The sequence below is a fragment of the Parus major genome, unplaced genomic scaffold, assembly GCF_001522545.3.
Source record: "Parus major isolate Abel unplaced genomic scaffold, Parus_major1.1 Scaffold189, whole genome shotgun sequence".
NCBI classification, from domain to species: domain Eukaryota; kingdom Metazoa; phylum Chordata; class Aves; order Passeriformes; family Paridae; genus Parus; species Parus major.
Window position 1 is genome coordinate 498,084 of NW_015379262.1, and position 24,121 is coordinate 522,204.

Genomic DNA, 24,121 nt, shown 5'->3' on the forward strand with positions numbered 1-24,121 from the left:
AGGATGGTGATGGGGATGGAGCAGGGGATGGAGCAGGGGATGGAGCTGGGGATGGAGCAGGGGCTGAGGATGGTGATGGGGATGGAGCAGGGGATGGAGCTGGGGATGGAGCAGGGGATGGAGCAGAGGATGGAACTGGGGATGGAGCTGGGAGGGAGCTGGGGCTGAGGATAGAGTTGAGGCTGGGGCTCGGGCAGGAACTGGGCCTCCCAGCTTGCTCTGGGCACCAAGGGCTCTTGGCTGCCCTCACCTTCCTGGTGGCTCTGAAATGTTCCATTTAAAACACTCTGTAAGTGTCTTACACAAACCATCTGTACGTTGAAGACATTTTCAGTTTTTATTCTGCCATATCCTGTGCCTGTGCCAGGGTGGGGAAAAGCCTTGCTTAGGCAGGATGAGAAGTTTAAGAAAAATCCAAGCCTTTCCAATTAATGACAAACCTATTTTGAACAATGAATTTGTTTCCAGTTTCCTTTACTATTGATTTTAATAGTTGCTCTCCTGAGCTCCTGCTCCAACCAGCATCAGACCTGAAGCTCAGTCCCTCTGCAGCAGTCCTTGTTTTGTACCTGCACTAACAGCAAAACCTTTTGTTTATTTTCCCTCTGACACCACACTGATTTTGGATTTCCCTACTCCTGGATCTTGAGATAGCTTAAAGAACCTTGGCTTTCATGGGGAAAAAAGAGACTCTCCTTTTAACTCGGTGTCCAAACTTCAAGTCTCCAAGCACTGGGTTTGGAAAGCATAGGCCTGTCTGTCAGCAAATATTAGGGACCCAGATATAACGAGGAGAGGTAATTTAGAGATCTGCTGATACTTTGTCATTTTTAATTTCTCTGTGGAGTGGAAAGTGATCTACAAAGTGAAAAATCTTTATTTTCATGCAAGTCCTAAAAGGGTTTTTGTTAACAGTTTGTGTGTGTGTATATATAATTCTGCACTGTGATTTAAGTGTTCCCATTAGAAATGCAGAATAGGAAATAGGATCCCATCTGTGAGCAATTTAAGAGGAAGTGAGACAATGGAGTCGATTGCTGCTTCAGTTTAGATAATCAATACAAATATTATTAGTATAGTGATTTATCTTCTTAGACACTTTATGAAAATGTGAATGCCAGCCCCTGAAGAGAGGTCAATATGATGTTTTCTGCTCCTGCCTTGCTGTTTATGGTGCTTTCCCATGAAGGTCAAGCAGCTGCTTTGTTAAATGTTCTTCCCTGGCTCTGGTGAAATAACACAGAAACAAACTTGGGGCTTTCCTTTCTCCTCCATGGCTCTGTGTCAGTATAGTGATCGCTTCTGTCTGAAATCTGTACTGGAGGGACACTAGGAGGTGATCTTTAGGTTCCCTTCCAATCCAAACCATTCTGTGATGAAGTTCTGGAAGAAGTTTGCGTAATTTTAAATATATTTCTAGGCCAGGAGTGATTCTATGCACAAATGCTGACAGTTCCTTTAGGTTTATTGCAGTTGTTTTATGTTGGTGTCTGTTACCAAACCTTGTTTTGTGCTCTCTGAGGTTTTCCCATGTTTAAGCATTTGGACAGTCAGTGATTAATTCAAGTTGGTTCTTGGGGTGCAATTAAATAGGCTAGTCTGCATTTCCAAAAGAGTTTTTAATTGCTTTTACTTTGGAGAAGAAGGAAGGAAAACATTGTCAACAACTGCTCTTGTACATTTTTCTTTGGGTGAACATTCCCATACATGATGCCAAGTGGCCAAAGCAATTTCTTCCTTCACAAGAAACATTTGGAAGAAATGAGAAATGTCAATAACACTATTAAGATCTGCTTAACTAAAGACAGGATGGGAAATACAAAACCTGATGCAAAGATGACACTTCTCCTTGAAGGAGCCTCACTCAGCTGTTGTTTGAGATTCCTAAGGTCAGATTCCTGGAGACTCCTGGGAGTGTTGGCATTGGCCACCCCACTCACCTGGAGCATCTCCTGCTCCACTTGGCTGAGCTGGGCTGGTGGGACACTGGGGCTGGACCCTTCAGACACTGGACACAGAAGGAACTTTGTTCCTCAGGTATAATGAGGTGACATGAATGTCACCATCTCGGTGTCCTCACGTGTCCCCCCCTCAGCCCAGAACGGCCTCACCTCCCGGTGTGCCAGCAGGATGAAAGCTCTGCAGGTGGAGAGATGTGAGGAGGCTGTGCTAATGGAGACAGCACGGGTGGCCTGGTTAGGAGTAATTATTTGGTGCTTTGACATGCTGTGAGACCGCTCTTGTTTTCAGGTTGGGGTTTCCTCAAGAAAGATATAAAATTTATAAAAAAAATACAAGTTCAGTTGCTCGCATTTCCCCTCAGCTCTTTGAAAAAACAGATAGTCAGGAATTTCTGCAGCAAACACGAACAACGCTGCGAGAACAGGGCCCAGGCCCTACAGAACTGCACCAAGCCCCGGGCTCGGCAGAAAGGTGAAAAATAGCAACGTTGTGAAGAGGAGAAACTGCTGGTGCATGACGCTTGGAAAGCTGGAAGAATCCGAAAAGGGAGCTGAAAATACCCCCCAAAAATGACTACCTGTGGCTTGAACGAAATAGTGTCCGATCAGCACTCAGAAACCGCGGGATCCAGGCCGTTCCAATCCTGCCGTTTTCCAGACTTGCCAGTCAGATGCAGAGGAGAAACGTGTGGAGTGTCTGCAGTCCCAGTGCTCGCAAGAAGTGGAAGGCGAGCTGGATGCAAAGGCAGTGAGAAGTCCCAGTAAAAAAGAAGAAACACCTACTCTTTCTTCCAGTGGGGCTATTGGGGTTCAAGGGAGATGAACTCTGCGAACATCCCTTTTAATGAGCTGTGCCAGCAACAAATAGTGCCCACTTTGGTCCCTGAAGAACTTCCAGTGTTTTCTGCATGCCCATAATAGACAGTAACCATGCTTTTATGGTTACGTAGGAGCTGAGACCTTCTCAATTTACCCTGAGCTTTGTGTCCCTGACTTGTAGCTGCCTTGGGGATGTGCCTGTCCTTTGCTGATGCTGCCTGGAGTGGTGGAGCTTGGAGCATGACTGGGTTGTGCTCAGATTTTTTTTTTGGCCTTGTCTCTGTGAGCTAAAACGTGTGCCAAGGCCTTCTCCTCTTCTGCATTCACAGCTGCCAAAAAAAGGTGCCTTTCTTCCCAAAGCAGGAGGAACAAACCCCAGCCCTGCGCCGTGACCCTGCCTCTCTCAGCTGTGAGGAGCTCTGGGTGTTCCACGGCAGCTGTGCTGGCTGGAGGGGCTGGCCCAGGTAGCACTCTGGAGAGGAGCCCTTGTTCTCCTCTGTGCCCAGCTGCTCTGGCCTTGTCCTAACGCCGGGCTGGTGGGACAGAGGAGTGCACGCCGCTCCCGAGCGGCTCACTGCTGCTCTGAGCCTTTGACATATTGTGGGTGACATGCTTGGGGTCCTGGCTTCAAGCTGGTGGGCTTTGCTTTACACCCGATGTTCTCAAGTGCTTTTGGGAGGAGCAGGAGAGGAAATGGCTGTTGGAATGTGAGAGGGGAGCTGTAGCATCAGGGGATGTCGCCCACAGTCTCCGGAGGCTGTGAGGACCTCAGAGCAGAGAAGCAGCAGGGAATGGGATGGTATGTAAGCACCAGATAAACCTAAAAAATATTGTCCAGGTGTACCCAGTGCTTGGCCAGGAACAGCTGCAAGACTCACAGTTTGCAGGGGTGAGTGCTGGAGCAGACTGGGGAATGCTTTGGGCTCCCAGTTTCAAATTCCACATTGGGTTGAGTTAGAAGGCGAACACCGCAGCTCCCAAAAGCTGGTCTTGTCCTGTTGGGATCAGTAATGGAGGCCCAGGTTCCAGTGCCGAAGGAACGTGCCTAAGGGTAATTTCAGCATAAATCCCCAATAAGGTTTCTGCTGGTTGCATGGAGGGATCACAGGGCTGGATCTCTGTTAGAGACAAGGCTTGATTATCCTTTTTCCTACGCTCCTGAAACTCCACCGACTTCAACAGAGCCATTCCTGGAGCTCCTGTGTGAGGCTGAAAGGAGATTAAGTGCCCAGCAGTGCTTCCCATTCCTCCTGTGTCTTGCACCTTTGTTCAGACCTTGCATTTCAAACCATTTTAGCCGGTGGGAGGCAAATCAAAGCTGTTAGGTTTGAGCCGGTGACAATGGCCTGGTGCTGTGTGGTGTGCCCAGCCCCTTGCCTTTGTGCAACGTTTGTGATTCTCGCCTTTATTTCATTTGCTTCGGCATCTGCATTTGTAACCGTTTTTTTCAAGTGAAGTTTCTGACTGGTGACTCATTAGGGGTAAATAGGCAAAAGGATATTGACTTTACACCTACTAATTTGGGGGTGCTAACAAGCACATGTAAGAGCTTTATAGTCACCGGGTAAATTGTCCCACCTGAGGGGGGCTGGAGGAGGGGAGATAAAAAGCATTACAAAGAAACAGCACTTTTGTTTCTGTCTCTCAGCCTGGTCTGTTCCTGCAGCTGCTGGAGCTGGGGTGGACTTTTGATGGTCCCCATTGCTGGAGCCAGTTCTGAGCCTCCCCAGGATGTCCCAGCGCCACCAGAGCCGTGTGGGCACAGGGTGAAGGTTCTCATGGTGTGATGCTGAATGTGCTCGCTCAGAAATGAAGTTCCAGCGGTGGGGGGACACAGCCTTCTTCCTGTGATGGGAGTCAGGGTGTGCTGTGCTTGGAAGAGAGCTGGAGACAAAGTGTGGCTCGAACGTGGAGGTTGTGCCAGCGGTGTGGGAGGGTCCCTGCTGGCAAACCTGACTACCTGTGCCTGCCAGGGCACTGGAGCCTCACGGCCATGGCCGGGGGCAGCTCACTCTGCTGGGGCCAGTGCTCAGTCCTGCTGACAGCACCCAGTGTCTGTCCCTCTCCAGCCACGCTGGTGACACAGAAATGCCACCCTCAGGTGTGCTCAGATCAGGATGGCACTGGCTCGGAGCGTGAGCTGTTGCAGGGTAGGTGAAACACAGATGGCAGTGATGGTCCCTAGCCCTGGTGGTCCTGCCCAAAGCAGAGGGTTGAGCTGGGTCACCTCTTTGAGAGCCTTCTCAGCCTGAATTACTTCTTTGGAGAGTGTCTTCCAACACTGATTGTCACAACACAACTGGCAGGTAAAGCCATTGGTGATCCCTTGCTCTGAAGGCAGTGATTTTCCTTTGGATGCATTCAGTGGGACCTCGGGCAGTGACTTTTGTGGTTTGTCCCCATTTGTGAATTTTGTATTGAGATTTGAAAGAATCTGCATTGCTCAAAAAATTGGAGATTGGCAAAGCTTTTCATTGTCCCCCTTTGGTCCTTCTGCCCTTTTGCTGAGCTTGGGGTGACCCACTTGTGTGGGAGGATGATGCCATCTGCACAAGGGTGTGTGAGCTACAGTTTATCTCGGAAGGTGAGTGCTGGGGAGGGGAGAGACATGCTGGGCACCAGGGTGAGAACCAGATGTTGCCTCTGCTTCTCTCTGGACACAAGTCTGGTGTGCTGTGTGCTCAGAACAGAAGGAAGCCCTCACCACTGGCTGTATCCCATGTCAGGCTCTCACTCTCAGGCTGTGACTTCAGCCTCGCCTCTTCTCCATTCCTGACCTGGCTGCAGCCAATATCTGTCTCTCAGCAGGAGGAATCTGAGGAAATGCAGCAAACTTCAGCTCCTGGGGCTAAATTGTTGTGCTCTCTAACAGCAAACTGTGTTGAACTAATTGACAACCAGCTTTAAACGTACCCCAATCAAGCAAACACATTGATTTATTTTTTCCTCTTGCCGAGCACTAAGCAGCTTCCAGCTTGGTTTCCTCCCCAAGAAGTGGATAACTCATCTATTGTGTAGTAAAACTGATGGGCAGTGTTGACTTCTATACAATCCTTTCAGTATGCTTAGGGAGGAAGGAGTTCTTATGCTTCTATGAATGTTTGACCACTTAAAAAAAAGCAAAACAAAAAAAAAGCCCGACCCAAAACCACACACAACAACAAAAGATGATCCATTTTCTCTGGACGTCTTTGAAAGAAGCTTAGTTTAGAGACAGACTGGAGAGAATGGCTATTGATTTTGTTTGACCTCCAAAGAGACTGCGGTCAGTAAATTTTCCCTGTTGGAAGTGGCTCAGGGCTCTGAATTTCCGTGTCAGCGTTTGTATCCTGAAGTGCACTGAAGCTTTTGCTGCTTCTTCAATAAATAGCAAGCTGTAGGGAAAGGTGATGCTGGAGTAAATTTATTTCCTTCTGGGTCTGCCCTTCCTTTCTTTTTCTTTCCTATGTAGCTTGGTCGTGTTGCTGATGAAGCTTTTACAATCTTTCTCATTGAATGCTGTGCAGGTTTGTGGGTTAAGCTGAGACTACAGGCATAGTTTTGTAATCCCTCTTTTGCTTTTTCCAGGGCTGAGACAGGTCCTTTGCCAACCTCTTGCTTGCACCAGCAAGAAGCAAGATGCCTTCCTGTGTAGAGTAATAAATGCTCTAAAAATTGCCATCCTCTCTTCTACCCTGATTATTCTCAACCTTTGCAGAGGAAAGCCTTCCTGATTTTTGCTTGGTCTCCTGAAGAGAAACAGATTATTCTGTCTGGGGACTTGGTTGTACTGGAAATGCTCTCCTTGGTACAGGTCTGTGTAGTTTTTCAGATGTAGTTTTATAAAGTGGCTCATGGCAACTGCTTTTCCTTTCTCTGGCAGCAGCTAACAAAGGATGGCTTCCAGGGATGGCAATACCTGTGGGATAGGGTGGTTGTCAGGTCTAAAGGGGCTTCTTGGAGCTCCCTGTGAGATGAGCGGTGCCAGTCCCATCTCTCCATGCCGAGGTGCCAGCTGTGTTATCTCCTCCTCGTTTAACAAAGTGCCTCATGTGGTGTGGTTTTGGGGAGTGTGCTTCTGCATGGGCACAAGTTCAGCACAGCCAGCACATCAAAGGGCAGCCTGAGAAAGGTGTCACAGCGTAACCAGGTCACGGGAGAGCTGCTGATGTTGGGGACCAGCTGCTGAGCTCCCCTGCCGGCTTTGCCAGCGTGAGCTTCATTTCTAACCCGCACAGACAGAGCCTCTTGGAATCCCCTCTTTAGAGGCAGCTTGTCTCCCTGCCTCTGCCAGCCTCACCTGTGCTGCTGCTGCTGTCCTGGGGGTGTGAGCCCTGCAGCCTGTGTGGGCTGCTGCCAGCTGCACACACCAGTTTCCAACTCCAACACTCAGTTCCCAGAGAGCGATGGCCCCGTGTGTCCCTAAAAACGGGGAATGGCTGAGGGTCAGTCTGCACAGTCTGTGCCAAGCTGGGCTGAGGCTGCAGCCCTGCATGTGAAACTCTGCAGAGTCCCCAGAGCAGGACTTTGAGGGATCACCAAACCTTTCACTGCTGCCTTTAGCCCAAACGCCCCCTTCCCCACATCTGAATATTCAGTTCCATTAACCCCTTGCAAATGGCTCAGCGGTCACCTCCGGGAGTGGGGGGAACAGAGAGCTGGAGCTGTTAAGCCCCTGCACAAACACAGAGCCAAGGAGCTGATGGGAAGAGCTTGTGGGAGGGGGGGGATTTTCAAGTGGTGTCCTCCGGTTTGCACTGCACCACTGGGTAGGACAGGGCAGTGCAGAGCAGCTGCCATGGGACAGTGTAGGAATATTTATCACTAAATTAATATTATATTATAATTATTACTGATAATAATATTTACAAATAAATACAATCATTATTATCAAGTTAATATGACATTCATCAATGCACTGCTTGCTTTGGGAGAGAGTAATGCTGAGTCTGTGGTCTGAGCACAGACTGGGCTGTTAGGCATTGCCCACCTCAAGCTCATCATGAGGCTTTGTTAATTAGTAAGCAGGAAGTTTTGCCAGAGCCCTGAGCAGCAGGTGATGGGCCAGCTGAGCATGTTGCTGGAAGGACAGGTAGTCACAGGGAAAGCAACAATGCTCTGTGGTGCCCTGTTCAGTGGCTTCCAGTGGGGGGTCAGCAGGACATTGTGGTGATGGATCAAGAAGCATGACAATTTCTTGCTAATGATCTACATCATAAATGAAGAACATGTAGAAAAGCAAAGGTGTCCTTGTGTCTTAAATGCCTGTAGTCTGCTTCTCAGAGCTGAGTACCAGTATCCCTTTGATTCTCAAAGGTAATTGCACCACTTAATTAGCTGGAGAAAACAATTCCCGTAGCCTGAGATCTTGCTATATAAATTATAATTAACCCCTTGGCACTGGAAGCTGAGATTTCCTGCCCCGAGCACAAATGCAAAACGCGTTGGCAGCACTTGATGTGGGGCGCAGGGGTCAGGCTGCCACCCCAAAATCCGGCTACGCTTCCCAGGGCAGCGGGAAAATGGCAAGGAAGCCACAGGAACGCAAGGGGAAGCTCTAAATGCACCATCTGAGGGGGTTTGGCCTGCTTTCTTTTCAGAGCTGCTGATGTCCCAACACGGCAGACGGCAGAGCAAAGAACAAACCCGGCCCTGGGGAAGAGCTGGGAGCGAGGAGCGGGTTTGTGAGGCGACATGGCCGGGTGCCCCGCCGTGAGAGCGGCGCTGGCGCTGCTGCCCCACACACCTCCAGCCCGAGCTTTGTCTGGTGCCAGACACACTTGGCTGTGCCTGTTGTGTGCAGGGCTGGGCCACCCACTGCTGTCATTCACCAGCAGCCTGCTTTTTGTCTCCTTTTCATCGGCCCGCTGGGGGATGAGCGGTAACTCCTGGCGCCGGAGGTGACCTGTGGTGAAGCGCCAGGTTGGGCAGCTGGCGCTGGGAGGTGACAGCATGGCTGGGGCTGGGGGCTGCCCCGAGCTGTTCTGCACCTGTGCCCGCTCCCCTCAGCCACGCTGTGCCCTCAGAGGAGAGCCAGGCCTGCTGAGCTCTTGGAAAACCACACCCCAGGCACACAACACTTCAGTTTGGAAGGGATCCTAAAGGTCAGGGAATTCCCCACCAGGAGCTTGCACTGAAGCTCCTTAGTCTGTGTTAGCTGGTTCCTTTACTCCTTTGGGGTCCTGGATGGAGAAGTGGCTCCCTTCTGGCACAGGTCAGGCTTTTTGCTGGGCTGTAAAGCCCTTGGAGAAGGTGTTGTTGGCCAGGGGCTGTCTCTTGTCCCAGCACTGTGGTGTGTCCTTGTGGTGTGACCTCTGTGCTGGATGGGAGTGTCTCAGCAGTGGCAGCCAGCATGGGGGACCTGGTCACCTCAGCAGGGTTCAAAGGTGGCTTCATCCTCCCCTGCCAAAGGTGGGGGCAGCCGTCCAGGCTTGGCACACAGACGTGGCCTGCAGGTCTGCGTAGGGCTGGGCAATTCCCTGGGCACTCCAAGGCTGAAGGGAGATAAAAGGAGGCAGAAGGTGTCCTGGAGGGGAGGAGGAATGTGCTCACTGGGAAGGAGGGTTTGGGTTTGTCCTCTGTCTGTCTGTCTGTCTGTCTGCAGGTCCTTGGGTGAATTCTGTGCTGGCTGCAGAACTGATCACAGAGCCCTCCAAGCCAAGCGAGCTCTGCCAGTCCCAGTTTGGATGGGTGTGGGCTGTGGAGCAGAGATGTCCCCTGCCCATGGCACCCACCACCTCCAGGAACCTTTTGCCCTTTGGGTTCTTGGGGCCACCCCTTCGAGGGGGGGAGAGCAGGGCAGGATGGTCCATCCCAGTGAGGACAGAAAGAGTGGAGAGAATTTTGGATGGAAATGTGGGGCTCAGTCTGAGCTTTAAAGGTGGCCTGGGTCTTTAGATAAACTGATATAAAGAGCAAATAATATAATATAATACAGATACAATTTTCTGCTGTCAATGCTGCTTCTTTAAACTCAGAATGCCCCCACCCCCCAAAAAGGTATTGGAGATATTACTTCTTTTCTTTGCTGCTCTTCATAATGCCACAGATGAGGACTGGCTTCGTTCTGTACTTGGTTTATTTTTTGTATTAAGATTTAACATGGGATCTGCTTTTCTTAATCCAAACACTTATGGTTTGAATGCAGAATTATATTTGAGATTTTTAAAGTACCTTTATTAAAACGTAAAACTAATTTTACAGTTCTGACAGGTCTTATTTAAATACCCAGTGCCAGATGCCTTTTGTCCCAAATGACTTCAGGGAAGAAAAAAAAAAAACAAACTTTTAAAACTTCTCATGCAATTAAAATGCAGTAAAAGGGAAGTATATAGTCTTACAGATGCTGAGGACTAGGGGTAACAGTTTAAGAGAAGTCCCGTGATGAATGCTTCCAAAAATAAATATGTGAAAGCAAAGGTGCTAAAGGGAGAGTTAATGTGATACCTGAGTTTGGGTGGTTGTTGTGTTATTTCTGTTGCTTCTGCCCTGAGAGCAGTTGTAAGAACTGTGCTGTGTCTGATGGGAGAAACCTCTCCAAAGGGGCTGGTGCAGAGGATTTTCTCCAAGGCACTCTTCAGGGTGCAACTGGATCCAGATGTCCCCAGGGGCTGTAGATCAGTCCTCCCCCACATCTTTTAACCCTTACCCCAAAATAGTCACACTCTATTATATCCTCTGACCCAAGAGTGATGATTTTCTGTACTTCATTGAATAACAAGTTATCTTTCATCTGGTAAAAGGGAGCTTCAGCAGCACAAGCACTAAGAAGTCAGGTATCTTTGACACTCTGTGTTGTGACCATGTCTAAGAGCAAATCCTGCTTAAAACATTAAAATAGAGAGGAATTTTCCCCATGTGCCAGAACATTTTCTTCTGGTAGGTTGTGCTGCTGCCTCTGCTCCTTTGGGTTCCAGAGCCACGAGAATCCCACTGAAAACACCAGAGCATCCTGCAACTTTATTTTCAGCATATTTTTCACTTGCTGGAAGAAGGGAATGTTACAATGAGTCCCTTTGAGAAAATGCACAAACACACTGATATTCTGATCCATTAAATTAATTATCCTTATTTCAGTTTTTACTGGTGCAGAATAAGAGTCCTGCTTGGTAGAACTTAACATCTTTGTGTATCAGGCACGTCTGACAATCTTAATTCAACCAACCCTGCAGCTGCTTGACACATTCCTCCCAGTTAGCCCTGTTTTGGAGCACTCACAACCACAGCAGAGGAACCTGGACGTGCTGACTTCTGGAGTGTGTGGAACCATCTCGGTGTTACGATGTGGGAGAGATTTATGTGTTTGGGACTCCTTGGAAAGGGGAGATGGTGGTGCTGACATCACTGGGAGCACCCAAGGGAGGTGGGCAGTGCTGCAGGGTCCCTGTGCCCTGCCCTGTGCTCTGGGCACAAGCAGAGCAGCTCTGCAGAGGCACAAGAGCACACGGGGTTCCCAGCTGGCCATTCTCTCCTGACTTATTCGTGTGTACATCAGTGTTTTTATTGGGTCCAGCTGAGACTGGGAACAAGAGAGTCAAAATAACTTCATTGGGGTTTGTTCTTGCAGTAATTCTAACCCTCTGTGAGGACGGGAAAGGTTCACACTCTTTCCAGACCCGGGAGACTCCGGCGCTTTGGATGTGTTTCAGCGAGGAGCTCGGGGCCAGCTTCTGAGGTCGTTGTCTGTTGGGCTTGACTGTGTCAATAGGAGTTTATTCAAATGAGAATGATCAAAGACATCAGGGTTTGGCCCTTTATTTTTCATTTTAGGTGCTTTTTCAAGCATAACAGATCTTCTGAACTTTTTTGAGGCTCATCCTTCAGTAATTCCAGACTCAGAGCCTGGCAGCTTGTCAAGCAGTTTTCCTGCCTGTGTAGAAATGCTGTCCACTTGAGCTGTGCTTGGAGGCAGCAGGACACCCTGGTGAGATAGAGGAATTTCTGTGCTAACAATCTCAACGTTTCTCTTTCCAGGCTTATTTCTTAGTCATGGCAAGTGTGCAGGTGGCAAAGTTCAGGGCACAATTTGTTCACAGCCATCCCCTCCAGGCATTTCTGAAGCACAGAACCTGCCCTCCTCCGCTTCTACTGAACCTGCTCTAGATAAGCTTCTTCACCAGCCCTGCAGCAACTGCCAAAATATTTTTAGTGTCTCTTATGGTGAATTATGTATAAAACATCTGCAAGAGGTCAAGTCTGATTTCCCACTGCTTAATCCTGTTTTCTTAGATATACCAAAGGGTGCAAATGGCTTCATGTTAGAATGACAATATTTTACATTAATTTTTCACACTGCTAAGGGATGACCAGCCTCTGGGTAGTGCCAGCTTGGGCCAAAAATATGGAACTTGGAGGGTGTTTTCTCTGTGTGTTTCTTAGTTTGGTTTGTTTTCCACAGAATTACAGATTCAGGGATTTACTAAAGTTTTATTTAAGTTGGATAAAAATCTCTTAGACCTTGGTATTTATTCTGGTCTGATTCTGGTCTTGTATCTGCTGAACTCTCAAACAGTTTTCATATGTGTAGGCTAATAAAGGACCTCAAATTAGCACATTTTCATTTAAGCTTCTCCCAAGATGTGGTGACTAGAGTGAGTTTGTAGGGACTATGTTTGGAAGCTTTGTCATCCTATAGAATCACAGAATCATTAGGTTGGAAGAAACCTTCAAGATCAGGTCCAACCCAGCCTTTACACCTTGATAGAGCCTGGGTGGTTTGGGGAAGAGGACTTTCATGTTTTAGAACCTTTTTACCTTGATAGTGCCATTCTGGCATGAACAACACATTTTTACAGGGTAGGGAGGCAGAATCTGCTTGAGGTGATCCCTGAGATGCTTGGGGAACACCAGCTCAGCATTGTCCCCTGGGTGTTAGCCACTGCTGAAAGGGAAGGGAAATTTTGGGTTGGGAAATTTTTTGGGTGGGCATCCCTACAGGTAAGAACTCTGTAATGGTCCAGGCCAGGCTGGCCAGGGCTTAGAGCAGTGTGGTCTAGTGGAAGGTGTCCCTGCCCAGGGGGGTGGGACTGGCAGACCTTGAAAATCTCTTCCAACCCAACCATTCTGTGATTTCATGGTTCTAGGGATGGTGTGTCAGGCTTGACTAGAGAGTGATATTAAATAGTGAAGAGTGATATTAAGCAGTGTGAGAGTGATATTAAATGATGTGAGAGGGATATTAAACAGTGGAGGCTGACATTAAATAGTGGGGAGAGATATTAAAGAGCATGCAGTGATACTTTCTGTCCTGGCCACCGCGGGCTGGGTGAACCGCAGCACAGCGTGTCCTGCCTGCACAGCTGCCCACCCGGGCTGCCACCGGCACCGGCACGGACACTCCTGCATGTCTTGGTGCTGCGTGCTGCAGACAAGGCCAGGAGCGCCAAGGGACAGCTCAGAATGCTGGATGTGGGACAGGAGCCTCCCTGGGGCCAGGCGGTGCTTCGGGAGCTCCCCGAGCATCGCCCGGAGCCCGCAGCTCCCGTCGGCTGCCGCGGAGGGGAGAGCCCGGAGGGGAGAGCTCGGAGGGGAGAGCCGGGAGGGGAGAGCCGGGAGGGGAGAGCTCGGAGCGGGGAGAGCCCGGAGAGGAGAGCCCGGAGCCGGGAGAGCTCGGAGGGGAGAGCTCGGAGGGGAGAGCTCGGAGGGGAGAGCCGGGAGCGGGGAGAGCTCGGAGAGGAGAGCCCGGAGCGGGGAGAGCTCGGAGCGGGGAGAGCTCGGAGAGGAGAGCCCGGAGCGGGGAGAGCTCGGAGGGGAGAGCCCGGAGCGGGGAGAGCTCGGAGAGGAGAGCCCGGAGCCGGGAGAGCTCGGAGAGGAGAGCCCGGAGCCGGGAGAGCTTGGAGCCGGGAGCTCGGAGCGGGGAGCCCGGAGGGAACGCGGGCTCGGTGCCGGGATCTCGCAGTTCTCCATCCCCTGGGGCAGGTGGGCAGCGAGCCCAAAGCCTGTCCCAGGCTGTGCTCCCACCCTGCGGGCGCTGCCACGGACGGGACCCCGAAGCCGTGTAGGGGCTTTATCAGCACTCGAGGGACTTCCGATGTGTGCCAAGCCCTTTGTGTGCGAGTATTTACAGGATCAGGTTGCTGTAGTGGAAGTGCCTTTGAGGGCTTTGCTGCATTATAGATTTTTCTTCTGATGTCTCCCATGCAAATATTTAACCTGTCTGGTTCCTGAGAGCTAGCGAGTTCTGCGGGTGGCAGGTTGAGTCTGCAGCCTGTCCTTTGTTCACAGAGCCCTTGCTCCTGCTTCCCTTCCCACCCTGTGATGGGAACTTGGCACTTGGTGTATGTGTTGATGCCCCGAGAACTTTACACCCCAAAAAGTCTTTGTCCCCAGGTGCAACAGGTAGAGTGCTGGCTGAGTGAAAGCTACAGCACTTAAATCCTTATTTAGAGTAAGAGCATCTTTCAAACCCTGGCTCAGGACTGGGAGCTGCTCTCTGAGCAGCCTCTGCGCTGACACCCAGCACTTCCCTGGTTCGTGCAACACGGTGGCTTCAATCAAAAAATATCTGGTGCCTAGGCCTTGGAGCTGCTCTTAGTCTTCCTCCCCAGGAACATCCCATTTAATAATTTGACGTGCCTATGCTGGGCTCAGGACAGACAGGATGAGCTCAGGGCAGTGGGGTCAGAGCTCTGCCCTCCCGAGCACAAGCCTCACTGATTGGGGTGGTTGCTCCTAATTGGAACCTGAATATTTGAGAAGGGAGTTGGGTTCTGTGGATTATAACCATTAATTACCATTCAGTTTGTGGGACTATGCAAGTGTGCAGACAAAACTTAGGGATGCAGCCTTGACTCCCTCACTGGGCCACAGCCAGCAGGCTTCATTAGATCCTCCAGACTTTACCTAATTTTGGTGTTATTCCCTCATCATTACATCATGGCTGTGGAGACAGGGTCATGCTCTCTGCTGTTGTGGTTGCAGAAGGGATTCACGTGGTTTTGGTAGGGGTAGGCAGGGTTTGGACAGGTTTCAAGTATTTAAGTGCTGCTGTCCGTGCTGGGAGTCTCGGGAGAAGATTCAGTCCCAGCAGAGAGTGAATTTTACTCTCCCATCAGACGCCGTCTGTGCTCTGCGAATGATGGGAATGTCCTGGCACCAGGGTGACAAAGTGGGAGAGCTGCCCTCCATCCCAGGGGCTGTGCTCTCAGCCTCAGTGTGCCACTGCATCCTCTTCATTCCCTGGAAATGGTTACAACTCTGACAGTTCTTCCCTGACTGTTTCAGAAAAAGAAGTGCAACCTAAGCAACAAAATCTTGGTCCCCTCTGAGATCCTTGTCCCCAGGAAACCTGTTGTATCTGGCTGACTGCAAGGTGCCTGTGGACAGTGTAAGCAGCTGTGTTCCTTCTCCCTGTGGCTCCCTTTGCAGGGGTTTCACCTGCAAAAAAACCCAAACCAGTGGATAGACTTGAAGTATCCAGTCCTTCCGCACCCTTCTTGTGTTTTCCCCTTTATCTCTTTATCTGGACCTGAGGATTTTGTGATTGGAATTTGAAAACCTTACACTTCTCAGGTACCCTCTTTCTCCTCTCTTTCCCTGTGCCTTTCTGGCTTCTGTCCTCCCACTCCCAGGAAATAGCTGAAAGATAATTTGGCATATTTTCTGCCACCTTCACATATCTCCCTGACTTCATGTTTTCTTAGCTGGTAGATAGCTTTTCAACACATATATATATATATGTAATCCTTTTCACCTAGACTTGTGAGGAATTCCAGTCTCTTCCAGTGGGAGTTTTCAGGAAGGTTTAGGTTAAATGGGCCAATAAGGCAAAACATGTAGCAGGAGATCTCACCCTCTAAAGACATCGTTTCTCTTTTGCTTTTTTTTTTTATTCCCCAGGAAAATATATCAGAATATCTAGCTCTCAAAGAATTCAAACAATAGCGCCTGATCTGAAGATTGAAGCGCAGGGCCTTTGAAAATAAAGATTGTAATCTCTGTGTGGTGTGTCCAGGGACAGATGGGGCTGGAAGTCAGGTGTGCTGAGCAGCAGAGTGCTGTGGGGATGCTGCTCTGGCATGGTGGCACACCATGAGCTCTCCTGCACATTCTCTTGGATTTTCCTTGGCTCTTCCATTGTGCTGTGGCATATTTATCACAGGGCAGCATTCCAAGAACAGTTCAAATTAATGTAAAATGTGTTGGTGGTGGCTTTTCTCCTGCTGTGTGTGAGTGGAGTGGGAGACACGAGCAGCCTCTTGTGCTGGGTCAGCCTCCACCCCCCAGGAACTCTGGTTGCATCCTTCAGGGCTGGGATTCATCCCAGAGGATTTTAGATGTGTTGTTTAAGGTGCCTGAGAGAACTTAGGTAGATGCTTGTTGCACAAAGAAGTTGCAGGGGTGCTGCAGTCTGGACGCCTGCTGGGCCATAACCCTGCACCGGTCTCCTGGGGAGAAAAGGGGGGCCAGGGCTCCCTAGAAATAAGGCAATGCTTCCAACATCTTAAGACTCAGATTTTGCACAAGTGGGAACCTCTGTGAGGCCCTGGTGTGCCTTAGGGCAGCTCAGGTCACAGCAGAGATCAGACATCCTCTGCTGCACCTCCTGCTCCCGCTCCTTGGTGCAGGAAGGTCCCCGGGGCTTTGGGCTGGCCCTGGCGTGGATGCTGCTGTGTTTGCCAGCACAGAATTCCCACTGGATGCTCGCTTATCCTCTGCTGCTCGGGCTGTGCACTGGCACTTGCCTGGGAGGGATCTCAGCGCTGCTGGAACCTCTGCAGCCCGCAGGAAAGGTGACTTCCATCTAGTTCTAAATTATGACATTATTTTATTAGATCTTTAAACTTTAGTTAAATTTTTTATTCTAAAAGGGGGAGAAAGGTATCGTATTTTAATTAGTAGCGGTGCCAAAGGAGTCCTAGATTAATTATTTGAAATCACTCCATCCAGATGGTTTTCATTTTCACAGCAGGGAACCGGCATCTTTTTAAGGTGATATTTTTCAAATTAAAATCAGCTTGGATATTACTCATACTGGCTGCAGAGCGAGGGGGTGGGGAACACGAGCCAGTGTGCCCCGTGTTTGTCCATCTGAGCACGGGACCTGCATCGGAGGGGTGGGAGCTGCTGGGACCACAGCTCTTGTGGTGAGGGTTCTGTCGGTGTCAGCTCCTCCTTTGGCTGCCCAGAGCCTGGATGTGATGTTCAGAGTCGCTCTCAGCAGCTTTTCCCTCTCAGGCTGGAGCAGGCAGGGAGTGCCTCACAGCTCGAGGGAGCTGTCCTGTTCTCACCTGGCCCCTGTGCTGGGTGCCCGTGCCCGGCTGCTTTGGCCACTGGACATCTGTGGGCTCTGCTCGTGCGCTGGCTGCTGCTCTCCCTCTCTGAGGCTGAGCTCCATCCTCTGCTCCTGAGAGGAGAAGCCCTTCCAGAGTCACCTCTTTAAAGGCAGATGGTGTCACCTTTGCTGTTCCCTTGTGTGTCAGGGCTGCACTGCACCTGAGCAGCTTCCTGGAGCCGTGGGCTGGGCTCCAGCCACGCTGCTCAGCCTGCCCTGGAGGAGCTGTCCTTGCCTTGTGCCATCACCCCCTCCTGGCTGGCCCACCTTGATATCCTCACTTCGAGGGGTTATTCCTGGCTGGGGCCCTTCCTCACAGGAATGGGCACAGGTTTGACACTGCCCTGGCAGGTGAGGGGACCAAGTGGGCAGCACCCAACTGTTGCTTCAGGCTGCTCCCATCATAGGTATCTAAACCCATGAGGAATTTCTGGAAAACTTCCATAAATATCCCTATCTCTGCATGATTGCAAGTAATATCCTGCTGTAATATAGGCATTATCCCACTTGCTGTCAGAAAGAAGTTATAATTTAAATATCCCCAGTGATAACAGGTTTAACAAATATATCTAAATAAATGTAAGCAGTTAGTAACTGGAAACCCCTGAACTTACAGATGTGATTGAGCTGCGAGGGGAAAATTGTTTAGGGCCCTTGTGAGTTAAAGGTTTGTGATATTTGCACTGCTGCAGAAGCCAAAAGCTGACTTTACAAGTGGGAAAAATATTAATGTGTTTAAATGAAACAAACTCCTATTTCTATCCCCATGGTAAATCCTTACAATGAACATATTTGCTCTTAGAGGGCTTTAAAGTTTGAAATATGAATGCCAAAAAGAATGTGACTTTTTTCAGCGCAGATCAAACATTCTCCAGAGTTTGGCAAAAGCTGTATTTCTATGGTGGGGCTCAGAACTCACAGGCATGAGTATTTCCAGAGCAGGAGCGTGGAGCTGCACTTGCTGACACTCACACATTCTTGCATTGTGTTTCAACCATGTCTCCTCTCTCCTCCTCCATGTCGGAGATGGATCTGCACCAAAATGTCCAGTCTGCCTGTTCTTGCCTCTCCAGGGAAATTCCTGGAATCCGAATCTTGAGCATGACTGGAATTTGTGTTTAGCTAGAGATGGAATAAAAGGCTGCATTTGGATCTGTCTGGGGTTTGAGATGATGACGATGATGGCACGCCGCTCATCTGGGTGGCAGCTGGGCCCCTTGGGCAGGTACAGCTGTGGTAGAGCAGGGCTTTGTGGAGATGCAGCAGCAATCCATCCTCCCCCCTGGCTCCTGCTGCAAACCAGCTCTGGCATCAATACCCTGCAAAACAGAGATTGGCCACGTTTCTCCCAGCTAGAGCCTGAGACCTGGACCTGGACTGCCAGAAAGAAACCTGTGACCTCCTGGGAGCACAACCAGGCCCACAGGACATGTGCAGGGTGGGTGTGCATCAGACAGAGCAGGCAGTGCCAAATTTCTCCCTGTGAGCTGTTGTGGCGACCTTTGGGAGATCCCTGCCAGGTTTTGCACTGGAGTGTGTGGTTGAAGATCTTCTGTTCAGTGTTTGAGGGCTGCTGGCTGTGGGGAAAGGGTTTTCTTTCTCATCATGCTAATCTTTCATCTTCATGAGAATAAAATCCACATTCTTACCCTCCAAGAACCCTCCTGCAACGTGAAGGAGAGTGCTGGCACTGGAATGGGCTGCCCAGAGCATTGATGGCATCACCATCCCCAGAGGTGTTTAAAAGCCACATGGATGTCACGTAGGGTGCCACATCTGGTGGCTGTGACTGGGGGAACAGTCAGACTTGATGATCTCAGAGGTTTTCTCCAACATAAGCAATTCCTGGTTCTCTGAACAGTGAGCTAGCATTGCTGGTGAGGTGGTGGGCAGGTGTGACAGAGCCCACAGGTGTGTTGGTTATCCATGTATCCATGTTTCCATGTTTCCATGTAAAGCAGCTCTAAACCCAGACTATCTGTGTGGGGATGAGTGGAGAGCTGTCAGTCCTGCACCTGCACTGAGCCACAAGCTGCCTGGTCCTGGGGCTGGCCCTGCAGGGCGTGCTGTGGTGCAGAGGAACAGTGCCCTGGCAAGCTCTGCACCCTGCAGCTTCCTGGGACCACACTGGTAAATGCTTTCTTTTCTTCTTCCTTTCCAAGCCCAGCTTCTAGTGGAAACAGACACTTTTGGCAGTCAAGTCCGGATCAAAGGGAAGGAGACAGATTTCTACCTTTGCATGAACAGGAAAGGCAAGCTAGTGGGGAAGGTAAGTGTTTCCTATTAATTCATTTGTAACCTGAGTGTTACCTTGAGCAGCCTCCTCCAGGCTGTAATGATGTGTTTGAGCCTCATCTGTCAGCCTCAAATGAGAAGCAGGACGGGGGATGTGGGGTTTGCAGGGCAGCTCTTGCTGTCCCAGGTGCTCTCCTGAGGCTCCATCGAGCCCCCCAGCCTGTGAAAGGAGCCCTGCAGCCCCACGGGGCTCTCCAGGGCTGCTGCAGGTGTGCACGGGGTCGTGCCTCACTCGGGATGTCACCTCAGCATCCCAGTGCCATGGCCACCTCCACAGCACCTTCCCCACCTGATCTTCCTTTGGGGGGACATCCAAATACGAATTTCCCCCAGAACTCCTTTTGGGAGAAATTCAGAGTGGAAGGGCAAGCAGAGCACTGTGCTGGAGCAGAAAGCTCCTTCCTGGCAGCCAGGAGCCAGGGACTGGTGTGGCACAGCCAGGGCTGGAATCAGAACTCTGGGGGATGCCCCCACAATGGAAGCATGTAGCAAATTACAGCGTGTTCAGTCCTTCAGCCCAGCTTGTGTGCTGAAGTAGTATTTTTTGTGTATTAGCTGTTTTTGTAACTCACACAGTCCTTCTTTATTGTTGGAAAAGCTGGAGGCTTGCTAACCAGGCAGAGGCTTGTGCAAAGCTGAAGTGCCACCAAAAAATAAATGTGAAATAGAATATTCCAGCTTTCAAACCTCTGCTGCCCTCACTTAGCACTGCCAGGAGTTCAAACCTAGTATCTCTGTGGCTGTGAAAAAGGCAAGCTGAGTTTTGTTTTGAGTCAAGGCAGTGTAAGCCACGCTCCCAAACAGAAACCAAATGCCTCTGATGAAAAATTATTTACTATTGTGGTGGCAGGAGCGACACCTGTGGGACACTGCCTTCCCAGGAGGATCCCTCCCTCTTCCACCTGTGCTTCCTTGGGGAGCAGATGCTCTGTGGAGGCTAAGCCCAGGTTATTTGCTGCCAGCCAGGGCCCTGTGCCTGACCTGCTTTGGAGCTGCCTGACGAGGCAGGAGGCATCCAGGGCACTGCTTAAAGTCAGGGAGAAATGGAAATCAACACTCTGGGAGGGCTGGGGCAAAGCATCCAATTCTCTCTGCTTCCTGCACTTGTGTTACCACCCTGCGTGGGACCCCATTGGTCTCATTGGAAATTACTGGAATTATTATTGGACCCCATTGGGAATTATTTCAACTGGATTTAAACTGTGCTGGATGCTTTTGAAGGTTGCATTGGACACAAACCTGCCTTAGATATTTCTGTGCCTTAATTTTCCGTCCTTTAAATGCAATCATAGCATTTTCCCCTGAAGTGTTACAAGGATAATGTTGTGCATGTTTAGGAGGTGCTGATAGCAGCCGTGGAGATCTTAGAAGCACTCAGGTGGGGTAAACTGAACACAAAATCTCACCTTTTTTTCAGCAGACCTTGTCCCAGGTGGGTCAGCAGTGGCACAGGGCAGCCCACAGCCTTTCCTGGTCTGCACAGAGTGTTCAGGAGCATCCTGGCCAAGTCAGCATCAGTTTTTCCAAACATTCTGTGTATTTGTATGGAGTGTGTGTTTCAGGCTCATCCCTTGATTTGACCTACTGGGTGCTGAGGCAGGACAGTTCTTTAGCTTCTCACCTTTCAGGCAGCACAAACCCTTTCCCCCCACCACCACCATGTGCTTTTCGTGGAGTTAAGCTGGCAAATGTTTTGTGACAAAGAATAAATAAGTCTGTTCTTGTAAATACTGCTGCCCTCCCAGCCCAGCCTGTGACAAGTTCCCAAAGCAGCCAACCTGGGCAGGAAAATGTTCCAGATGTGTCGCCCACATTAACAGCTCCCCATGAGCAACAAAAGAAAACAATAGCATGTCTTCTAGATACCAAAGAGTGTGGTTTTAATTAATGTCATGGCTTCAGCTCTCTTTGTGGCAAGAGTTTGAGGGAATGCCTTTTAGCCTGCATGCTCCAAACAGCCAGTAAACCCCAAGGAAAACATGAGACGAAAGTTATGCCTGGGCTTATACAAATATTTAAGTTCAGTCTGGGGGTGGAGGGGAGTGAAGCCCACGAAGGGATTGCTCCATGGCTGTCCAGCTATGTTCATTTGGAAGGAGAGGAGCCATGGGACCAACCTCTGGAGCCTTTCCCCTGCTGCTTTCCTATTGCCTTACACTCATGATCCCCAAGCAGACCAGCACGTGCCACCTGGCTTTGTTCTGCTCCTCACTCAGCAGTTTTGGATCCTCCCCAGTTGAAAACCTGCTTTGAATTTAGCCCCTTTTGAGTCCCATAATCACCTACGAAGAGTGCCATGGTCAGGAGCAGGTTGTTGTTGTTCTCAGCTGGAACCAGTGATGAACACAAGAGCTCCAGAGGTGGACAGGGCTTTTCCCCAGCTTGGAGCTGGCTGTGTTGCAGGGAAGCAGGTTAACCCCCGGGGCAAGAGGAGCAGCCTTTGTGTCTTTATTTCTGGCAACTGCACCTCCACCAATGTTTCCCAGCAGAGCCCTGCGACAGAGCCTGCTCAGGAGCCCCAAACCTGGTGGGTTTTGCCTGTCTCAGGTGTTGCTGGGTGTGTTCACAGCCAGCAGGGACCAAAGGAGCTGTTTTGGGCAGGCTCTCCCAACAGCAGCTGCTGAGGTCACTGGCACTCCGTGGTGCTCTGGAAAACGAGACAGGGGATGTGTTGTACAGCAGTGACTTTTCTGTTACAGGTGAGCAGCACCTGGGGAAAACAAACTCAAGTGTGTTTTTTGTGAATTCTTGGTGTTGTTTTGAAGAAGGCACAAGAAACATTTAATTTTATTTCTTTTTACTTCTGCCCATATCTTTCTTTGCCTATGGCTTTTTGCTGCTACGTAAAAATTGTAGGTCCCAAGTTTTCTGGTCTTCCTGAGGTTTTCTGTGGACCACTGAAATTTATTATAAAATCAGAGAATTTTTTGGGTTGGAATGGACCTTAAAGCTCATCCCATTCCACTCCTGCCATGGCAGGGACACCTTCCACAGTCCCAGACTGCTCCAAACCCCAATGTCCAACCTGACCTTGGACACTTCAGGGATCCAGGGGTAGCCAGAGCTGCTCTGGGCAATCTCTGCCAGTGCCCTCAAAGTAAAGAATTTCTTCTTTATGACTAGTATCAATTTATCTTTTTGTTAAAGCCATTACTCCTTGTCCTATTGCAACAGGTCCTGTTAAAAGGTTTGTCCCCATCTTTCTTTAACCTTTTTTAAATACTGAAAGGCTGCAATAAGTTCTTCCCAGAGCTCTCTCTTCTCCAGGCTTTGTGGTGAAATCGTAGTACAAGGAGAAAGATGAAAATGGGAAAATTCAGAACAAGAATGACAGCTGCTTTTCTGAGAAACCTTTTTGTCTTTTTTAAAAAGTTATTAAACCTGTTTATTTATCTCGGGCTTATAAAAGCATGGGGGGAAGAGGACTCAAAGGTGCAGTTCTTCTTCCAAGGAGAGGCATGATGTGCCTTGTCCATTGTGACAAGGTGACAAGTCATCTAGAACACAACAGTTCTGAATATTGGCAGTAATTCAGTGCTAGAGGCGAAGAGGAGCTGATGGTCTCTTTGGAGGAGCTCTTGAGCTTCTAACTGGTTCTCCTGGGGAGTCCTTCTGTGCTTTTTCTCTCTGCCTCAGCTTCTCTTATCTCGTGCACTGAGATAAGGCCATGGGGGAGTGGGGATGTTGTGTTTGCTGAAGGCTGGCAAGGGTAAGTCTTTGAAGTCTCCCGGGGCGAGGAGCAGCCTGGGCTGAGCAGGTGGCTCTTACCTGAGCTGGGCTTCAGCTGCTCTTGCTGAGCCTGTCCTTTCAGACATCCAACTCTCCAGAACTGCAGGATGCTGCAGAGATTGCCCTTCCCTGTCCTGTCCCATCTCTGGCAGGAGAGCATTTGCAGTCAGGGGTCTGGGTGAGTCTGAACTATCAAAGGATGGCCAGAGCCTGCCCTTGCCTTGGGTATGGCCAGGGTTGGTGGCAGCTGCATGGGGAGCAGAGCAGAGCATCTCCTGACCCCCAGCACTGTGTCCAGGGAATTCCCTCTGGTTCCTTGACATCCCCCTGTGGATGGAGCAGTCTGGTCAATGCTGGTGCTCAGGCTGCAGCAGGTATCTGTGGGGAGGGTATTTCACACTCCCACCTTCTTTCAAGGATCCTCAGTGATCTGATGTCCACACACTCTCAGAATCATTGCAGTATAGGGGCATTATTTTTGTAAAAGTATTTCAATGAGTTTGATTTTATTCCCCCATTCTCTGAGCTGGACATGAGCAGAGGGGAAAAGCTGTTTGGTGAGGGAAGCTGTGGGCAGCTGGGTGGCTGAGGCAGAGCCCCAGATTGGTGACAGATAATTTGGGTTCCCCTGCCTTCAGGGGACAGGCTGTGTCCCCTGACACCACGTTTGCAGCGCTGGAGCCCTCCCAGCACTCACAATGAGCTGAGCTTTGGTCCCCAGGCACGGTCCAGCTCCTGAACAAGAGCTGTGCCAGCCAAAGCCTGGCTGTACCAGGGCCATGTCATTGGCACAGGGGACAGGAGGTGGCATGGCTGTGCTGGCCACCAGTGCCTCTCCCAGCCCTGTCCAGCACTGCTGTGCTGGTGCCACTCACAGCAGAGCCCTGCCTCTCAGACACAGCAATTTTGCTGCTATGATAACTGCTTTCCAAGCCAATATATTTCTTAATGTTACCAGAAAGTCGCTAATACCATATGGCAAGGCTCTCTGTATTTTTGCAGGACAACAAACAAATTGTTGCTAGATGCCAGACTGCTCTGGCAGAGCTTTATCACTGATGCCTGC

At 50.0% G+C, this 24,121-nt stretch overlaps 1 protein-coding gene across 3 annotated transcripts in view; it reads left to right on the forward strand.

Moving 5' to 3' along the window:
- The window catches only part of FGF18 (fibroblast growth factor 18), a 74,531-nt gene that overhangs the window by 39,326 nt on the left and 11,084 nt on the right, over positions 1-24,121 (forward strand). For all 3 annotated transcript variants that reach the window (XM_015615600.3, XM_015615601.3, XM_015615602.3), the window contains one exon: positions 19,194-19,300. In XM_015615600.3, the coding sequence (XP_015471086.1) occupies positions 19,194-19,300 (107 nt within the window). The remainder of the gene's footprint in view (positions 1-19,193; positions 19,301-24,121) is intronic.